This window comes from Lonchura striata, chromosome 2 (genome assembly GCF_046129695.1).
Source record: "Lonchura striata isolate bLonStr1 chromosome 2, bLonStr1.mat, whole genome shotgun sequence".
Classification (NCBI taxonomy): Eukaryota; Metazoa; Chordata; class Aves; order Passeriformes; family Estrildidae; genus Lonchura; species Lonchura striata.
In genome coordinates, this window is record NC_134604.1 from 70,385,534 (window position 1) to 70,405,852 (window position 20,319).

Consider the following 20,319-nt stretch of genomic DNA (forward strand, 5'->3'; position numbering starts at 1 on the left):
AGGTATGAGATAGGCAAGGCAGTGCTGCAGCTGCACAAGCTTCAGCCTTTCATGCTGGGAAGTTTTAAAATGTCTGTGAAGCTGTCCTACTTTTAAAGGCTTGGCACAGTTTTTGCAAACTAACTGTAAATGGTTACAGAGCTTATCAGTATTGTCCTGCTGGAGAAAAGCAGTTTTGTTTACGGTTAAGTTTGCAGCAATGGTAAGATTGAAAAAATAAATTCAGTGTGTATAAATGTCTGGGCTCAGAGGATATTCCTCTTCTGGAGCTGTAGAACTGCTCCAAGCATCCATATATATCAAAATTCTCACTTACATGCAAGGAGAAGCTTTCACACTGCCAGAGAGTCTGAGTGTGGATAGAAGCCAGTTGTATTTCTCAGGAGTAAAATGAGAGATGGAATTAATGCTACTCATCTACCATCTAGTGGTGAGCTGCCATCATGACCCAGAAGAAATTAATCTGGTCCTTCCCCTTAGCTCCCAAAAAAACAGTACAGTTTTTACATGAATGTGGATACATTGAGTGGATAAAAGTTACTGCAGTTTCTAGTTTTAACACCACATTCTGTTATTATCTAACATGCAATTTAAGCTTTCTCTTTATATTATTATATATTTTAGGGTAATTGTGAGTGTCCTTTGGTGTTTGCTTCAGTTGTCTAAAATACACAGTGTGAACTGGTTGCAGCTCTGGGTTTGCGTAATGTACAGACAGACAATATGGGATGGATCCCAGCAAAAGATGGAGGAAGTGGTGGCCAGGGAGCAGGCCCTTTGGCTGTAAGCCCTCACTCTGCTGTGAGCCCTGCCTGGAGTCCCTGTGCTTCATAAAAACAGCTGTGGCATAGCTGCATCCAGGCAGACCTCTCTTCTGATGGAAAAAGCCAACATTTTTGGAGATGGTAGCAGTGGGTTGGAAGCAGGATCTGTGCAGGACAGGGTCTGCTTTTATCTTACTATACAAGGGGTATAAAGTCTGTTATTTCTTTATTCCATGCCTATTCCATCTCATACACAACCCTAAAGCTGTGGCACTCGAGTGACTGCAAAACAGGTAGAGTGGTATGTTTTTTTCCTACCATTTCTTTGGAGGATTTAATTTCCTGCTTTACAGCATGCTTCCCTCAGCATGGAGCTAGCTTGGCACCAAAGATACTTATGCCAGGTTATTTTTTAATTGGAGTTTATTCAGCCTGTAGGCACTTTTATGAATTCCACATACTCACACAATGAGGTCACTAGGGTTTGAACTTTTGACTACAATTCATTTTTACTTTACACTTTCATGTTACAGAATTGTACCTGCCCAGCAAGTTGTTCTGTGATGGATGAGTGCTTAGTTTGCTCCCAGCAATCATTTTAGATGTAGTGTGGAGCCATGGACATCACACATTTTCAAAATTTTGTCTGAACCTTAAATACTCAGTGTTGATGGACAACTCTGCACTGTTTCCATGTTTCATGGATCTGCCTTTCTGTCCAGATTTCATGTATAACCCAGTATGTATTCTAGTACAGCCACTAAAGCTTGAAGACATATTTTGGGTACAAAGCCTAGAAGATCCTAACCAGTCAGGCTCAAATAAGTTCTCTTTTCAGGACTGGCTGCTGTAGCTGGAAGTAAGTGTAGTTTATTTCCTTACTCACTTATCTAGTAGATTAGTCAGCAAATGAAATCTCTGCGATTTGGACCATCTCTATATTTTCCCAAATATGGAAACTAAATATTTCTACCTTGTGTTTCCCCACCACTGTAAAGCTGATTTTGCAGTATTCTTGCAAGGACATCTATTTGTTTATCAGCATTGATGTGGGTTTTTGTTTGTTTGTTTTGTTTGTTTTGGTTTTTTTTTATCTTACATGATTAAGTCTTGAGATCCTGTCCTTCACTTTGTTGGTTTCACCAAAATGCAGTATTTGGACTGGAGCAGGGGGGATTTCTTGGTTTTTGGTCCTCACAGAGGTTGCTTCCCAGGGAAGAGCTAATTAAGTGCAGCCTGGATCTGTGCCTCAGCACTTCTGAAGCTACAGAGGGTGTGAGTCACCAAAGCTCACCTGTGACATCCCATGCTTTGCCACTGTCTGCTTCATGCTACTGTCATTTATATTCAATATGTTGCTTTTAAATAGCATGAAGAGATAATTAAGTGCAAGCTTATACTTGTTTGGAGTGTTTCACATAGTTTTTGCTTTCATGAAGGAAGAGCTCCATGTCACTGGAATAATGAAAACTCAGTGTGTTTCAGATTGGCATGTGTCAGCCACTAAGGCTGCCTGAACAAAACACTGTTTTGAATTTGTTACAAAAAAGTAAAAATCAAGTTACTTGACATTTCACCTAGTCTTTCACAAACTCTTAGATCATATGGTATTTAGGTTGCCTTGCTGGCATCTGGCTTCACAGTACACCAGACTTTTTATTACTTGAGTACCTTATCTGCATGACCATAAGTGCATGATAAATTACAGTGAAGAGGTAACTCTGCTGTAATTATGGTTGAGTCATAGTTTATTTGCAGACAATATTTTAAATGTTCTAAGACCTGTCTGTCAACTCATTTATGTTCATGCCATACAAAAGTCACTGGTCTCAGCTAGTCCACACCATAAAGTTCCCAGTACTCAGCTTTGGCAGAGTTGAGGTGGTTTCTCCTAGGGAAGTCTCTGGGCTCTGAATATTGAGCACACAGGGCTTAACTTCAAGGACATCTTGTAAAGATGAAGAGGAAGAAGACCATTAGGGGTGGGATACATAGGACTCAGATATGTCCTCACTGTTTGTCCTCACTATTTCTAGCTTCAAAAAGTGTCCTCACAGTGAAGGACCATAGGGTGGTAGCTGGATGAGGTAGTGTTCAATCCCCACAAGGAGCAAGCAGCAGCTAGGATCTGAGGGTGATCATCTGTAGTACCTGCCTCCAGTTTCTGAGTGCTGTAGGGCTGGGTATGAGCATACCTGCTGGGAGCTGGCTGTTTTCAGCTCTCGGAACTCTTCCTTTTGGATTTATTCACCTCTGGTTCATCCATGTGCAATTTAGAGTGTAGCTTAATCAACCCAACATGTGTAACTGTAAATATGATAAACTGTGAAGGATAATTAGGTGAAGTAGTGGGGGAAATTTCTTAAACTGGGTTTACTCCTAAGGGGCTTGTGACTTGGAGTGAGGGCTCACCACTCCAGTGGCATTCTGGTCTTGCTGACTACAGGGCCTGAGAACAGAACAGCAGAACCCTGACACAGGCTCTGAACAGCATCTTGCAGAAAACTGAAGTTTCAGTCAGACCGAACAACACTGGATTTGCACTAAACTCTGAGCTGTTCTGCACAAGTCAGGATGCATTCACACAATGTCCCCACAGTCACTCAGTGAATGACTTCCAGATGCATTTGACCAGAGCTAGACTAGAAACTGCTGCTCATTGCTACAAACCTAGATTGCAGGATCCATTGCTGCAATAAGGCAGCAAGGAACCCTCAAATGACAGGAATATCTTCCTATCAAAAAGAGCAAAAACTCTTTCAACTCTCAGCAGCAGAGCTGTCATCCATTCAGTGCAGCCCATAATTATCTGTTGCTGTATCTGCTACTAGGGAGAAGAAAAACAAGGCAGTCATGACAGTATCTGAATTCTGGATTGGGTTGAATTTTAGGCCAAGAAACTCTGCCAGTTCTTAATAAAACTTGCTATTCCTGAAAACTGTAGTATAATATAGGAGTTGCTGTCATCCCCTCAGAAAGTTTTGGGTGGTGACAGGGAGAGCTCAGATGGACTTCACTGCAGTTAGCCTGGAGCAAGCTGCACCCTTTCTTTATTGCATTTGTGCACCTCAGCCTTTCCAGAGCGCCTCATATGTAACTCTGCTGTAGCTGTCCAGTGGCACCTCAGTAATACCCAGGTGTTGCTCACCCTGGGATAAGGAGCAATAAATAGTACTCCAGAAAGTGGAACGACACCTCTGGCCATATGATTTGGTTTCTTAAATCAAGTGTAGTGTTGAGTTTGTGGCACTGAGAATCCATCTCAATGCTAGGTGGTTGAGATATCCAAAGTGAGCAGAGGCAGCTGCAGAGTTTCCCCTGAGCCACCTGCATTTTCCCTTTCTGACATGTGGATGCTGCCACGTTGCTTGTGGTGCCAGGATGCTGTGGCAGGCTGAGAGACCAGGGGAGGCTGGAGTGGTGGGGGAAAGCAAGCCCAGCGGCCTTGCCCCCACCCCATTCTCTAGGAAGTAATAAGTTGCCCAAGGCAGCTCCACTCCTCGCAGGCTGGGGTTTGTGGCTGCTGCTGGGACTTGCTGAGGGCAGGGCTTGGGCAAGGGCAGGGATGATGAGGCTTTGCTCTGGAAGGGTGGAGAGAGTGAGGAACCAGACGACCTCATTTTGGAGGGACTGTGAACAGAGGCAGAGGCTTATGACTTTTTGTGTTTTGCTTTGTTAACATGAAGTTCCACTTCCAACCTGTGGTTATCATCTGGCTTTTGAGATTTGCCAGTAGGTATTACAAAGATAGCCTGAAAGAAGAAAAAAAGACCCTCATTTTGCCAAATAAAGGGATTTTTTTTTCCTAGACCTGTTACTTGTTCTGGGGCATTCTGAGTTAATTCAGAAAATACTTAGGGATTTATTTAGGATTTATTAATATCTATACATCTAAAAGAAGCAGATAATATGACTACCCCTTTATTATACACTACACGCTTGCAGTTCCAGTTCAGATACTGAAGGAAAGAGAGGACAGTATGAGAGCATCATCCAGCCATCCCCAAATATGGAGTCACCAGAAAACTAGAGGAAACAGTTTTCTGGTTTTAGCACATTTTCATTTTTATATAAGTGATAAGATTATTTCTGCAAAGGAAATACATTTCCCTGCAAACTCCTCCCCTCTGCCATTAGGAAATATGTTAGCTGGTTTGTATTTGGAAATGAATTAGAGGAGAGGATGAAGGAAATCCTTGAGGCTGAGGAACAGATTTGAGAATCATGAGATCCGCTTGTCATTTCCAGTCCTGCCCTATGCTTCTACATGACTTAAGTGCTTTGTATCTGTTCCTTATCTGTGAAATGTGGATATTACCAAGGTGAACTCGCTAATCTTGGTGAGACATATTGCTGAGAGGGAAAGCTTTATGCTTTATCATTGGTTGTGATAAGCAGGCTTTCAAGGATCAGGTTAAATGAAGCAAACCTGCATTAAAAGGCTTAGAAAATAGATGGCTAAATTTTCTTTGTATCTATATAGCCTGATCTCTTAATGTGGTTTTATGGGTGTATTTGTCAGTTAGAACACCACAATTGCTTTGGTGTCCACAGATCCCAAGTGGAAAATTATATACATTTTTTCCCTCATTTTTAAAACTCCTAAAATGAGTGTTTCACCACAGCAATTTGTGTTGCTTTTGCTATGTCATAGGGCACAGTAGTATAATTTTTCTTTACTAAAATGCATAGTATTTCCTGCATCTATTCTGTGAGCTTATACTGGTGTGGTGCAGTGGTATTCCTTTAGGGAGTTCCCCTCAGAAGCAGCGCTTTGCAAATTTTTCAAACTGTGGCTCCACACGATTTTTTTTTGGCAGGGGGTGGTAAGGGGAAAAGAAAAGGCAGGTTATCCTCCAAACAGATAAAACTTAGGTAAATGTTGGCCATGGTTGTATTGCATTGTTTGCTTCTGTTTTGCTTGTGTATATAAGTGCAATTTAAGCAGGTTTTTTTTTGCAGTTGTTTCACAGATTGTATTTTGCTGTCTTGCAGACCACTGGTTGAATTGCCCTTGGTATCCTAGGGATAGATAATCATTGCATTTATGTGGGGTCTTCTCAAAGGCTAATTAAAAATGTTAGTGGCAGAGGAGGCAGAGGGATGTAAAGAAAAATAATATAGTGCAATTTGCATTTAATTACAAAAGAATAGATGGAAATTTTCTTGAATTGGACTGGTTTAATAATTCTTGTTTGTTTTGATTGAAGATGCAATTACTGAAAGCGTGCTTTCTTCTGCAGAAAAAGCAGTCATTTCCATTGTAGCTATTGCTGTAGTATCACTGTTGGAAATTGTCACTGTTGGATCGATAGGGGATCACTGGGCTGTCTTAACATTTCAGAATCTTTTTATAAAATCTAGAAAGAAAGCAATAAATAATTTTCTTGCTTTATTTATCCAGAGTTTCATAATCTTTGTATATGTTGCAACAGTTTTCAAATAAACCAAAGTATTGATTATGTCCCTGAAACATAAAACAAGCTTTTAACCTCATTTAGTATTGGTGATAAATGACCTTCAACTAATGCTCTCCCAACTGCTATTTATCAACAAGAAAAAGTGCAGTGGTTACTTTTTATCATGTACCTAGGTGGAGACATATCCAGACTTTTACTCTGTTAGGTCAAGGTGGTAAAATAATTTATAGCTACTAGGTCACAATCCCTTGGCCCTTTTTATGTTTCGTGGCTTGCATAAACTGAAAAGCCACTTCTAATATTACTGCTGAGTTCCTAAGATTTGGTAGTTACTGTCTTATACAGAAATAATAGCTGTTTAATAGTCACCAATTATATGTTATATAGCTGTCATAGCTAGTGGAAGAAATTTGTACATTTTTATATAGACCCCTAAATATATGCAGAAATGTATATTCTTTATCAGAATACAAAGATACCTACATGACCTAGCATAAGTATTATGATAGTTTCAAGCCTTGTAATTTACAGAAGAACGTGACTGATTACCCATCAAAACTTTTCACTGAGAAGATGTAGTAATTGTGTTCTGAAGCTTCTCAGCCTACTCAGGTTTTCCTTGTAACTTATTCTCAGTCAGAATCACCATCTGTTTAATTTATCACACTTTTCAATAAATTGCATTTGGAAATTAATGTGCATTTTTGTAAAGACATCTATTAGATTTTGATTATCTGTTTTCTCTGGGTTAGAAAAAGGAAGTATTAGTTCACAAAATTACATTTCAGCCAGGCAATTCAAACATACAGAGATAACAGAACAAGAAGTATTGCAACTTATTGTGTAGCTAAGGAAAACAAAAAACCCTCCCCCCCCAAAAAAAAAGCCCAAAAAAACCAAAACAACCAACAAAAAAAAAAAAAAAGAAAAAAAAAAGAAAAATAAAACACAAAAAGCAAAAGTGTAGTCAAGATGCTCTTTTGCCTTTTGCTCTTTTCCCTGGAGAAGAGGAATGATGGAGTTCTTTGTCCAAGAGGCACCTACTTGTGACTTCCGAGCAGATAATCAGGTAGAGAAAACCTTTCAGGAGGGAAGTGTCCCTTTATACCTTTGTACTTGTCTATATGTGCATGTTATGGAACCTTATTGCGTTCTGAACGAAAAGATAAAATTTTTAAAATCCAAATAGGTAACAGTAGGCGTTGAAATGCAGATTAGTGGTCAGGGAGCCTCAGCAATGTGCACAGTCATCAAGAGATTTATAAAGTGGGGATTTTAATTAGGAAGTTTATTGCCTAAACATGTGACAAAAAAGAAAAAAAATAACTCAGGGCTTGTTTTTCCTTTGCTATCTTGGTGTCAGCCCTCAAAAGTGTCCCAACAGCAGGAAGCTGACTAGCAGCAGGATCTGTTTGGTCAGATTTGTAATTTGGGCTTTCTCTGCAGCAGAGAATGGGTTATTCATGGTTGGTGTAACTGCACCATCAAAAGTCCTGCCATGCAATTTCAGGTACTGGCAATTTCTTTGCCATATCACTGATAAAAGTTGCATCCTAAGCAACACTATATCAGTACTGTTCAATTTAGATCTTGTGCTTCTTGGGGAGCACTTCCTCTGAAATCAGTTCTGAGCACTGAATTTATCAAAAGTACATAGTGGTCTGACTAATAATTGGAGAACTGGGCTTTAAAGACTAAGCTAAGATTTCAGTGATTAGACACCTGATGCTGATGTTGCTTACCTTGGTTATTAATGAGAACAGAGAACACCAATAGCAGTCATGTGCCATTAAATGGAACAGGGTTGTTCCTGTGCCAGGTTGAGCTGAGTGAGATCATGATCGAGTCCTTGAAGTTGTTGTACCTGGATTGGGAAATCAGTCTGGGCCCAGGCATGGGAGGGGTTTGGTCTGGCTGGGCACAGACTCTGTGGTGTCTTTGTTTATCTGGGAGCAGCCTGGGAGACCTCCCACTGTAGCCTGTTAGGTGTGGTCAGGGGGTCCTGGGGAGCACAGCGTTAACAGCACACCTGAACGTGGCACCTGGAGTTGAGCCTAACTAAAAACAGCTGTCAAGTGAAGTGAGGGGCAGCTATCAAGGACAGCTGCACACAGCTGGAAAACACCACATGGTGAGACTGCACATTTCTGGGGCAAGCAGTGTTCGCAGCACTGGGGAATGTGGTTGTAGTTCCATCTAAACCTACCTGCAATCCAGCTTGACACCTGGTTCCTGCTTGTAGTGCTGCCTGGCTGGTCACTTGATAGGCTTAGCTGATGCTTTTGTTCAGGGGTTCAACTTGATTCCTGGAACATAAAAGAACCTGCACTGCTGGAGATGTCCTGACAGGCTTCCCTTTGTCCCTAGGGGCTGCTTCTGGATGGCCCAAGCCTCCCATAGGTCCTGTGTCATATTTGCATGATGCGTGGCATGTGGAGGTATCTTAGATTCCTTTGGACATTTGAAATGGTTCTGAGTGCTTATGTTCAGGCAACAAAATTTCATCCTAGATTTCTCCTGGCTGTGATGACAGCTGTATTATCTAGTTAATGTACTGACAGCTCCATTGCAGAATTGAAATTTAAATGTGGGAATCTGCAGCTAAGAGTGACATGTTAAAAGGGAACAATAGCAAAATATAAGTGTAACTGGAATTGAAGTAAATGTTCATTTTAAGTGGTTGTATTTGTAGATACACTGCTTTCAGGAATAAGCAGAGCTGTTTGCATTTGCAGTCTCAGAAGAAACCTAGCTGAGGATACAGCCTAGAAGGCAAGATTAATAATCTTGATTGCTAGTATTGGTGATCCTGTGCTGTTGCTAGACTAGCAGGTATGAATTTCAGAAAATCCAATGTGGATTAATCTTAGACTTTAACTTCTCAGAAATCTCAAAATACCTTGAAATTTTTGACCAGCACTTAAAATGCATGAGCCAGTGCATGAGATTTTGATTTTCATCTATGTAAAGTGCCATGTGTATCTCTAGACATCTGTAGATATTCCCAGTAATCATTGCACAATGTCAACCTGCTTTCACTTATAAAAGATTCATTAGGAGAAGGTAATTTGAGGTCAGCAGTGGTGCACCAGTATAAAGCCAGTCACAGGTGGAGTACAATTGTTTCCTCAGAATTTTTTCCTTGATGTCAAGAATCACACTTATGCTTAAGTGACTGCAGTACTGGAGCCTGTGAGTTGTGTACTGGTTATTTTTATTCTTGCTAGTGAGTGGTCACTTGATCAGGTCCTGCTTGGGCAGGCCACTTAGACGAATGTAAGATTATCAGTCTGGTTTCCCCGTTTTTTTGCAGTGATAGGATTTTATTTTCTCTTTTAGTATTATTCAGTGCAGTTTATAGATCTAAGACTAAAAACACACATCCTTCAAGATTGTTTGTTGGACAGCAGAGATTAATGTGGCTGTCATTTGGATCACTGCTGAAGGTGGAGTCCTGCAGAATGCAAGCAGTCCTCTGCAAATGTTATTGCTCAAGATAAGGGTGTAAGCAGCAGATTATGAGATGACGTGTGATGTGTCCTTCCCTCAGTCTAAAAGTACAGGATCATGGTATGAACTTTGCCTGACTGGTTATGCAGAGAGTATGCTCACATTTGTAGCTCTTATGGACGAGACTTTGCGAAACAAAAACATAAAATGACTCTCATGAGCTCCTTTCTCAGTCACTGCATATGTGGAGACCCTTTACCTGTGTCTGATTCTGAGGTAAGAACATTATTTAACCTGTGACTTTGCTGCTCAGACTTGGAGGGGCTATGCTTAAGGGACAGCTTTGCTGAAGCTGTGTTAATGCACCAGCCAGGCAGTGACTTTCTGCTTAATTAAATGTACTGTTAAAACTGGTCCTGAACACAAATCTGTAGAGAACCTGAAGTTCTTCCTTGAGTGACAGGTGTCATGCTATAGAAACCAAATTTTTTTAAAGTGCTCTATTTAGAATAAATGTCATACTGTAAGTGAAATAATTTAGTGTAGAGCAATGTGTGATGTCAATGTTTTTTTCATAATTGGAGTAATCATGTTAAAATATTGACTGTTTAGTAACTTTGCTTTCTGACTGAAGTGCTTTCATACCATGAAATTAACCTTTCTTTCAAGCAAAAAGCAACATCTGCCCACTGTGTCATGAGGCTTAAAAAAGGCTCACTGGATTTTTAGTGGCCTGGCTGAAAATTACAGGTGGGCAAGAAGGTGACAGAAGATAAATCATCTGTCACAGACATCATTGCAAAAGGCTGCTTCTGGGCTGCATGTTTGCTTTGGTTATGCAATATCTGGAATGCCTTCATCTGGTCTGGAACAGATGAACAAAATATAGTTAGAGACAAAATGATGCTTGTCTTTTTTGGAATACTTACTAGCTTTCTCTATTTCTTTTCTGTTTTTATGAAGGAGCTCAGAAAAGGCAAGAAACACCAAGAAATCAGAAATTTGAGGGAAAAGTGAACATAAATTTTTGTGTGCAGATTTTTTTTCTGAAAAATTGCAAGGGTTTTGCAAGAAAAAAATTACAAGAGTATTACTTCAAACGCATTGAAGTGCTTAAAAATATTCCCTCTACCAAGTATTTCAGCTGAGATTATTTTATTTCCAAACTTGTAATGCCACTACAGTTGTGATACTTGAACCTCTGTGAGCCAGGTGTGCTGTTAAATAGGAAAAATATGCTCATTTTCCAAGCTTCCTGTCTAAACCCATCATTTTCCCCTGTCTTTGTGCTATATCTCTGATATAATCTGCATGACTTGAACCTCCCAGAGCATATGGGAAGTGAGCTTCTCCCTTTCAAACTGGATGAGCTCGCTCACCAGATCACTCCTGGCTGCAGAATCTCTTGATCTGACCAAGAGGCATTGTGGGAGTAGGTGGTAGGAGGGAATGTGACTGCCCAGTCTGGTATCAGCTTACAGCTACATGGATCTGCAAGCGGTCAAAATGCAGCCTTGCTGTTTGTTTTCATCACTGAACGGAGGTGAAACAGAGAAATATCATAGAATGGGTTGGCTTGGAAGGGACCATCCAGTTCAAACTCACCTGCCATGGACAGAGACATCTTTCACTAGACCAGGTTGCCCAGAGCCCCATCCAGGCTGGCCTTGGATGATACCAGGGTTGAAGCATGCACAGCTTCCCTGGGCAGTCTAGTCTGGTGCCTCACCACCCTCATGGTCAAGAATGTTTTCATAATATGTAACCTAAACCCACCTTCTTTCAGTTTAAAATTGTTGCCCATTGTCCTGTTGCTACAAGTCTTGGTAAAAAGTCCAAAACCACAGTAGAGTTATTTTTACTGGTGTTACCTGTAATATCCAATCTGTGCATAGAAAAAAGTCCTATGAGCACAGAGCTGTCTTTCTCAGACACTATTCCATGAGTTCAGTGTTTGTGATAGGATCTATCTGTACTGTTGAGGTAATAGGTGAGTTTTTAGTGTTACTAGTCTGGTTTGCCAAAGAGGTACTGATTGTTGGGTGTTTACCTTACCACAAGCATCATGATGTCTCTGCTTTGCAAAGTTATCTCTTCCTGAATTGTTACCTCTTGAGGAACTGAGGAAGTTCTCTTCCTCATTTGCATTTATTGTATTCATGGTAACTCTTTCTGTTTTAGACATGTTAAGTTGATCTGCCATATGACAAACTCACAAATTTTTAACTGTCAGAAAATTCTGTGGCTTATTTGACTTGTTCACATTTAAAAAGGTTGTTTCTGATGACCACTGGAAGAAGTCCACATCCCAGGATGAAGAAAAGGCAGACTCACAAAAGGTCACACCCAGGAAATGGGGCTCTGGAAAAAGATCCCGGCCCAGACCTCTCTCAGACTATGGCCAAATGGCGATCCGAAGTTTCTCTATACCAGAAGATGCAGTTGCAGTGGAGTCTCAGAAGATAGACTGCACAGATGGAGAAAATCAGCCAGGACTGGCTTCTGTTGGACCTGTGATCCAAAGCAATACTGTAGGCTACCACAGAGGGAGAAAAAGAAGACCCATCTCTGTAATAGGTGGGGTCAATTTCTATGGAGACGATCAAGTAGAAGAGAGAGAAAATCTGCTGACACAAGTAAGATAAACAGATGTGCTCTGCAAACTGCAAAAGACCCTTTCACTTCCTTGTCTCTATCTTCAGCCTAGAAAATAGAATGGATGCTTCCTTCTCTTCCTTCCCTTTTGTCAAGCTGACATCGTGTACTTAGAATACTGCTTTCTTGGTCACTAATTACTTTGTCTTCTTGCTAAAAATACAGCATGGAACAAACCTGACACTGCCTTTGGGATAATCTTTTCTGTATTGTAAATTAATCCGATTTCTTTCTTGGCATGGTCATTATGTCTTATGTTGGTCTATAAGGGCTTATTTGTTTGTAAGACAGATCTGTGTTTAGTCTCCTTATAGAGGGCCTGAGGAACAGAACAGTACAATCAAACAGAATGATAACACGTTATTGGTCATTTCAAATTATCCAAAAGCAGGCCTGTTCAAAAACTGTGGCTTTAAAAGTGGTGTTCAAAATCTTGGTTTTGGCATAGCAAAGATACTTAAATCAATTAAGACAGTGCTTGAGAAAATCAGTAATAAATTGAGAAATTAATGAAATTAAGAATTTAAGAAAACTGACAATATGAATGCAATGTCTGTCCATGTACTACTAAATTGATCAGATGAAACAAAGGTAGGAAACCTATAAGCAAGCACTGTGTACTTGAGTAGTACCTATATTTGCCCTCTCAGTTGGCTTAAGTAAAAGAGTGAGAAATTAAAAACTTCTGAAAGGTAAAAATTGCTCCTTTCTCCATGGAGGTAGTGCTGAACAAGTATAATGTGTAGAGGAACTTGTGTTGGTGGTCATGGCTCCATCTTGCATTTGGTTGCAGAGCTTCAGGCTCACAGGCTTTTGTAAAACTGCTCTCATCAGGTATTTTCTACTTTCTCTGAAACCTGGAGGACTTCTGCCCAAAGCAATTGTCAAGCTGATAAAGCAACAGAAAATTAGTATTTGCATCCTCAAAAAAATTGATTTTGGTGGTTATTAATGAAATTTGACTCCTGTTAGTCTTTCTGAAGTCACTTCATCTCCTGCTGGGAAGTTTAGTGATAGTAAAGTGCTGAAACAATGGCAGGTTTCAGTTTTCTGTGAAAAAGATTTTGTAACATGAACACTGTTATTGTGTATTACATACTTTCTCTTTTTAAGTCCCTGATGAAAAAATGCATCTTGATGCAAAACTCCAGCTGTAGCCAATGAACCTTTTACCTAGGCAAAGACCTTTCTTTCAAATCATATGTAATTAAGATATTTTAAAATTAATTCTATCTCTTAACTTGGGAGAAAAAAAAAAAAAAGAAGAAAATAATTGTTGCAAATTCTAGGCCATCTTACTCAAGAATAATAGATGGATTTTAAGAGATAGTAAGTACTGGCAACTTGCTGTACTGTGTAAGGGATTAAACACTCTCCAGGCCCTTCCTTTGGTGTTGAAACAAAACTGATCTCTTTTCAAACTTCATTCACATCAGTTAATAGTGAAGGAACATGCATCAAGGCAGCTATTTGAGTTGACTCTTTCTGTGCTCCATTGCTGCCATAAGAGCTTGGTTGGGGTTAAGTTAGCATGTTGCTGGATCACTGTGGTCAAGACCAAAACGATGAAGCATTCCTAACATTATTAAACCAAATTATGGCCTTCCCAGGCCAATTTCGCAGGACTGCCACACATCCATGTCTGTCTGAGGAAAGGATTTGGACTGAAGCCTTATAAGAAAATTTTAGTTGCCCAGAAATAAATAGCTTGTTTTTCCTACTTAGCCAGTTATTTACATACAGTAATTGCCATCACTTTTACTAGCTATTTGACACAACAAATCAGCCTTTTTGTGGTGAAGGATCCTGGTATACTGATAAGGCACTTAGGAAATAAGGTTTAAAGATGAGGCTGTAGATGAATCACATTGCATACACAGCAGTCATAATAAAATGTAAACTTTTAGCTGGGGTGTGAAAAAGGACTCATTAAGCAGGCATATATGTGCTGGAAGTATTTTATGTGGGCCTGTCAAAGACTGCTCTTCACACTGGTGAATTTTTTCCTTTAAAGCTTTGAAAACCCATGAGAATATTTGAAAAGTACAAAGCTAATTCCTCTTTGCTGTATTTTGTTTTGGTCTGACAGCTTAGGTGTGAGAAAACATTTTCAAACAATACTGTCATGGCTTTTGTAACAGAGCGTCAAGAGATAGTTCATTAAAAGCCATTTCTGATGTTTCAGATTACTTGATAGAAGAACAGTAACAACTGAACAATAGGAGAAGATCTAAAGATGAGTTTCTCTGAAGTTCATGTGCTGAAGCCTGGCTATTTAATGTTGAATGCTTATGCAAGATCATTCACCCTGGCTTATGTGGCATTGTTCAGGGGCAACGTAAAATCAGATTCAATTTGCAAATAAAACGGGGGTAGTTTTTCCAATCATAATTTAACAAATGGATGATTTATCCGAAGAAAATGGCTTTGAGATAATGTTGCAATGTTGCAATAAGCTTAGTATTACCTCTTCCTTATGAGACTCCTGGGAACTCAAAACAGAGCATCATTTACACAATTGTTGTCCTGTTTATTTTACTGACAAGTACTACATGTAACTGATGCAAACAGAAATCCACCACCTCTGCAGAAAACCTGTTTTACCATCCTCACCCTAGAAAGCCTTTTCATTAATCTAAATTGACTTTCTTTCAGTTGAAAGCCATTCCCCCTTGTCCTATCACAACATTCCATTGTAAAAAGCCCCCATCCAGCTTTCTTGTAGGCCCCCTTGGGTACTGAAAGGCCATAGTGAGGTCTCCCTCCCTCTCCAGGCTGAACAATCCCAGCTCTCTCAGCCCAGTCTTTATAGGAGAGGTGTTCCTGCCTTCTTGATTGTCTTCAAAAAAGAGTATTACAAGATGAAAATTACAGAGCGTGGCTGACCACTACAGAAGGCTAAGGAGTTTTTAATGTAACAAAGAACTGTAATGTAATAAAACTTGTTCTGTGATGCTAGTGGACATGGTATGCAGTGTTTAAGCAATGTCACTTCAACATAGGGGATTTTACTGCCCTTGTAATTACCTGGACTATCTGGAGAAACTTTACTTCATACCTGAGCTTTGCTCAGTTGGACTTGCCTGTAGCTTTACTAATACTGGATTTTCCTGTTTCCTTGGTAGCCTGTGGCACGGCCACCTGTTCCAGCACACAAGGTGCCCCCGTACAAGGCTGTTTCAGCCAGGTTCCGGCCACTCACCTTCTCACAAAGTACCCCCATCGGTCTGGACCGGGTGGGACGGAGGCGGCAGATGAGAACATCTAATGGTAAGATGAGTATTTTTAACTTTGCATATCAAAAAGCCACACTCCAGGCTAAGCAAGAATTAGAATATAGTATGGAGGACAAATGGGTGCAAACCAAATCAATGACAAATTAATACCCAACTAAGTTGCTTTGTTTTGTGAGTTTCTTACTAGAGCTGCTGTTCTCATGTAAAACTTGTTTTCCACGTCTATTCTCTGGCATTACTATGGTTTATTGTTCTGTAGCATTTATATGCCTGTATTCTCCACTTTCTTCATATGCTTGCCTAAAGTCGATAGATTATGAAGGAAGTATGTTCTAATATGCTTGAGTTTGTACCTGAACCCTAGCCACACCACACATGTATTTTTAATTTTCTGTTTGCCATGCATTCAGCTTTACTTAGATAGGCAAACCTTAAATAATTAAGTGGCTTACTGGTGAGTGTAGTCCAGCCAGAGCTCTGGTACATGAGGGACAAGTTCTTGGTAAAAATTGCCTTTTTGGAAGCACTGTGCTTTAACAGGCTCCCTGATGTGTCCTGTGTAATTTTGCTGTAATTGTTTACTCTTAGCATGCAATGCTATTTGGAGTTAATAGAAGTCGTCTATTAACTAGTCTAGATGTAGTGGAACATTTCTTCACAGATGGGTCCAGAAGAACCTGGGCTAACACCATTTGTGTTCCTTCAGACACTGACAAGATTTGGAAATAAAAGCAAAATTCTTACTTTGTATCTTTTACTGTTAATAGTGAACAAAGCACTGGTGGGAACCTTCACCCTGAATGTTCTGGATCAAGGCTTCCTATGACTGAAGTAGGAAACTTAACAAATAGCATTTTCAATGTTTATTAAAATTACGTGTATGTTTACAAGTCAGTACTTGGCTTCTATGGTTCTTAGCTAAGTTTTATCTGCAGTGATGTCCAAATTTTACCAACAATGCTTTAACTACAAATTAGTTTATGTAAGAACATGTTAAAACTGAATTCTCCTGTTTTCAATAGAACATTACAGTTTTTTTCAGGAGGTGCTCTTCAAGAAGCAGACTTGAGAATTTCTGACTATGTCAATAAGAGGGACTTATCCACTGAGATGAGCTCAGTTGGTTGGACCATGGTCTTGATAATGCCTAGGTTGTGGGTTTGATCCCTATATGGGCCATTCACTTAAAGGTTGGACTTGATGATCTTAGCGGGTCCCTTCCACCACAGAATATTCTGTGACTGAGACCCGTTATTGTGCTGGATTAGGCAGCTGGTTTAGGGAACTAAACTCCAAATAAGCCACTCCCTTTCCCCCTGCCCCTTTCATTAATGGAGGGACAATAAGGAGAAATTACAAGATAACAATTTACTAAAATTGCAATGACAACAGCAGTGTTAATAGGAAAAAGTATGCAAAAAGAAGCTTCCCTACCCACAAAAAACATCATATACCACTGTGAAAAAAAACCCAGGTCTTCCTGAAGAAAGTGCCTCCTGTGGTCTCCACACAAAGGCAATATAATTTCTGTTCTGCATCTAGGCCACATGGTATTTGGGACACAAAGGCAATATGTCATGGAGAGCTTCTGCTGCTTAATGTTCTCCCTCACCCCAGTCAGAAAACAATGAAGGACTAGGGCAAGCAAACCCCTTGGAAGCGTGATCATTGCATTGTGCCACAGTGGTGCCTCAGACCGCCCTGCTTTGCTGGTTCAGTTCTGCACAGCTGCCTCTGGCACTGATGCTGCTCCACCCAGGTAGGCTCAATCCCACACAGCTGCCTCCAGTGCTGGTGCTGCTCAAGTTGGGCCCTTTTGGAGCTTGAGCTCTGTGTAGCTCAGCTGGGCATGGCTCTGTGCTGCTGCCTCTCTCTGATGCTTTTTGTTCCCTTGGAGTGGCATCTCAGACTCATCCTCGCTGCCCTTCAGCACTGTGTCTTAAAGCTGCCACCTGAAGGGATGGGAGAGGGACTGACAGTGGCAGAGAGGGACTGGGTCCACTTGCCTGATCCCAATACCTTCTCCCTGGAGAGATCCAGCAAGATGGCAAACTTTGGTTTCCAGTGCCTGGTGACTCCTGCCAAAACCATGCCCCCAGTGACGATGCTGGTGGTATGGAATAAAGAGCTAGAAGTTCCACCCTCTCTTCTCTCTAACCAGGGAAATTATATATATTCCATATGTATTTTTCTTTTAATTTATATTGTAGTAAAATATTCGGAACTACTTTCAAACCTGTGTCTGGTGTGTGTTGTGCTGTATGCTTCTTAGTACACTTAATGATCCAGATAATGCACTGAGGTAAATTAGACGTCGAATGCTGTGACTATTGCTGAGATTATGTGATGTCTCAGTCCCTGATTCCAGAAGGACCACTCACAGAATAACAGGTCTTCCATAATGTAGTTTGCAAAAAAGAGAGGCTCTTTTATTATCACAGAGCAGGAATTATTTTTTCTATTTTTAATTATCCTTTCCAACTGATATTTGGAAACCACATGAAATAGTATTATTACTTAGACAACTGCCTGAGAGCAGTATCTCTCCAGGTACTTAGGTTTTGAATAACTGGTCTCCTAAACTTAAGCATCAGGATGACAAATACACAAACTAAGATTTCTGCCACTTTTCAGGACAATGAAGCCAAAGTAACCTTGATTATGTTAGATGTGACTTTTATGAGATCTTACAACATACATAGAAGTGGAGCAGGAAAAGTTTCTGAAATCAAAACTCTGAAGGCAAGTGAGGAATATCATAGACTTCACAGTTTGAAAGCAGTTGCAAAGATCTATTTGGTAGCTCCAGAAGAAAATTCTAAAGTGACTAGTGTCACAAATTCTGATCTCTTTTCTTTTTTCTCTTAAATCACAAGGCACTTCCTTGTCTTTGAACATGTGAGAGTTTTTTGTTTGCTCATGCACAGTGAAATTTGATAGCACAAAAGCCCTTTATTATAGAAAGAAATTCTAAACGCAAGCACTGAAAACCAATGGTATCTTATTTTAGTTACTTGCTAAAGCCTAATACATTACATACTGTCTTCTTATAGCAATGGCAGATAAAAGTGGAGATGTAAATTTTTAGAAAAACAGGTGTTATAAGACAACAGATTGTCATCTGTAGGAAAGAGAGTAAGAATCAGACTGCCCTTGAGACTTAAATTGCTATTCTTGTGCTTGAAGGTTACAAGTCTTAAATTGCATTAAGCAGGTTGTCTATTTGTCACTGCAAAGCAATTTTTATAAGCATCTGTAAAACAAACCCATCTTTTTTTGCATATTTTTATGTGGGACTAGAATTTGGCACGTGTGGAGCACAGCTCCATGACTCAGGACAGTAGTTGGTTTTCTTAAAGAGAGAGCTCGTGAGTGGAATCAGATGTTCAGTGTCTGCTTGAATGATGTGGGAAGGGAAGTATAAAATGAAATGGTAATTCTTGCTGGTGTGCTGAATTATTCACAGTAGTAAAAGTGAGACATGAGGCACTGCACTGGCGTCAGGTGTTGGTAATGCCAAGGTAATGCATGTGGAAGAGGAAAAGAGCCTGATGTGTTTACAGAAGGATGGACTTTGAGCTGGATATTGCCATGCAGGAAAAGATCTTGCAGTCTTAACAGACTTTTACAGAGTCAGTGCAGTGCATAGTAACAGACAAAACAGTAAATAAAAGGGCAGGAGTTTGTAGAAAATGAATAGAGAACAAAACAGAAGGCCCAATTGTGCCACTGGTGTGTGTGGGGGCCATCTCCCCGTTCCTTTCTATCCCAAAAGGCATTTTTTACAGGGGACGATATAGAAAAAAGCAGAAGGACAAGAAAATTGACTCAGTGTGTGTCTCTGGGAGGAGTGATTAATGTGGCTTGGGCGCTGGAACATGGAAAAAAGGACAATAGGAGGATAAAAGTCTGTTTGGCATAGGAAAAATGAATGGATAATAGTTATTGTTTCCAATAATTTAAAAACTAAAGGGCACAAGATGAAATCACCAGAGAGCAGGCTCAAAATAAAAGATAATTTTCACAGTCTGTAAAATTAAACTATAAAACTAATTGCTACACATTGTATTTCGCATCCCAACAAGTTAAAAAAAATCAGAAAGTGGTTTGAAAAATCCAGTTCATTAAACACAAAGATATAATTTCTGCCCCAGGAGGGATCTGACTGATCTGGAAGATAACAGGAATTTAGAAAAGTACATCAGAAAAATGCCATCACACGCCTCATCTATTTTTATGTTCCTCCCTACTGGCATCTACTACTGGCTGCTGTCAGAGAAGTGGTTGGGGGTGATCTGTGGTCTGCCTGAGGATGAAGGGTTCTATGATACCAGGGTGTTTCTAGAACTGAATTTTCTTGAGGTAGATAAACTAGCTTTTTAGTATTTTAGTAAGTGCTACCCACAGAGTTTTCAGAGTGCCCTGCACAGTGGCTAAGCCAGCTCAGCATGCATTTGGACAAGGTCACTGTGGACTGCCACTACAAAGGATAGCCTGTGCCTCCTCCTGTCCCTGGCTCATCTACAAGGAAATGAAGCCACCACCACCTCACCCTAAATGAGCACTTTTGTGGTGATTTAGTTTGCCAGATGTGCCCATGCAAAGAAGGGAGGGCAGACCCCCCTCCATCCAAGCAGCATCTCACAGTGGCATTAGGTTAGTCATTGGGCAAAAGCATACAGTCTGTTCCTTTCTTCAAAAATCAGACTGAAAGAGTTTTGAGTTGTTTTTTAGAGGTTGTTTTATTAAAGTGTCTTGTAGAAGAGCTGCGTAAGGTTTGATCTGGTTTTCCTT

The 20,319-nt window shown here is 40.2% G+C and overlaps 1 protein-coding gene across 7 annotated transcripts in view; it reads left to right on the top strand.

The window, feature by feature from the left end:
• SPATA13 (spermatogenesis associated 13) overlaps nucleotides 1–20,319 on the top strand; it is a 146,287-nt gene that overhangs the window by 104,424 nt on the left and 21,544 nt on the right. For 5 of the 7 annotated variants that reach the window (XM_021530636.3, XM_021530637.3, XM_021530640.2 and 2 more), the window contains exons 3-4: nucleotides 11,908–12,270; nucleotides 15,415–15,559. In XM_021530636.3, the coding sequence (XP_021386311.2) occupies nucleotides 11,908–12,270; nucleotides 15,415–15,559 (508 nt within the window). Of the gene's footprint in view, nucleotides 1–9,704; nucleotides 9,911–11,907; nucleotides 12,271–15,414; nucleotides 15,560–20,319 lie in introns of those variants that run through there. The other 2 variants (XM_021530642.3, XM_021530641.3) reach the window with 2 other exon arrangements.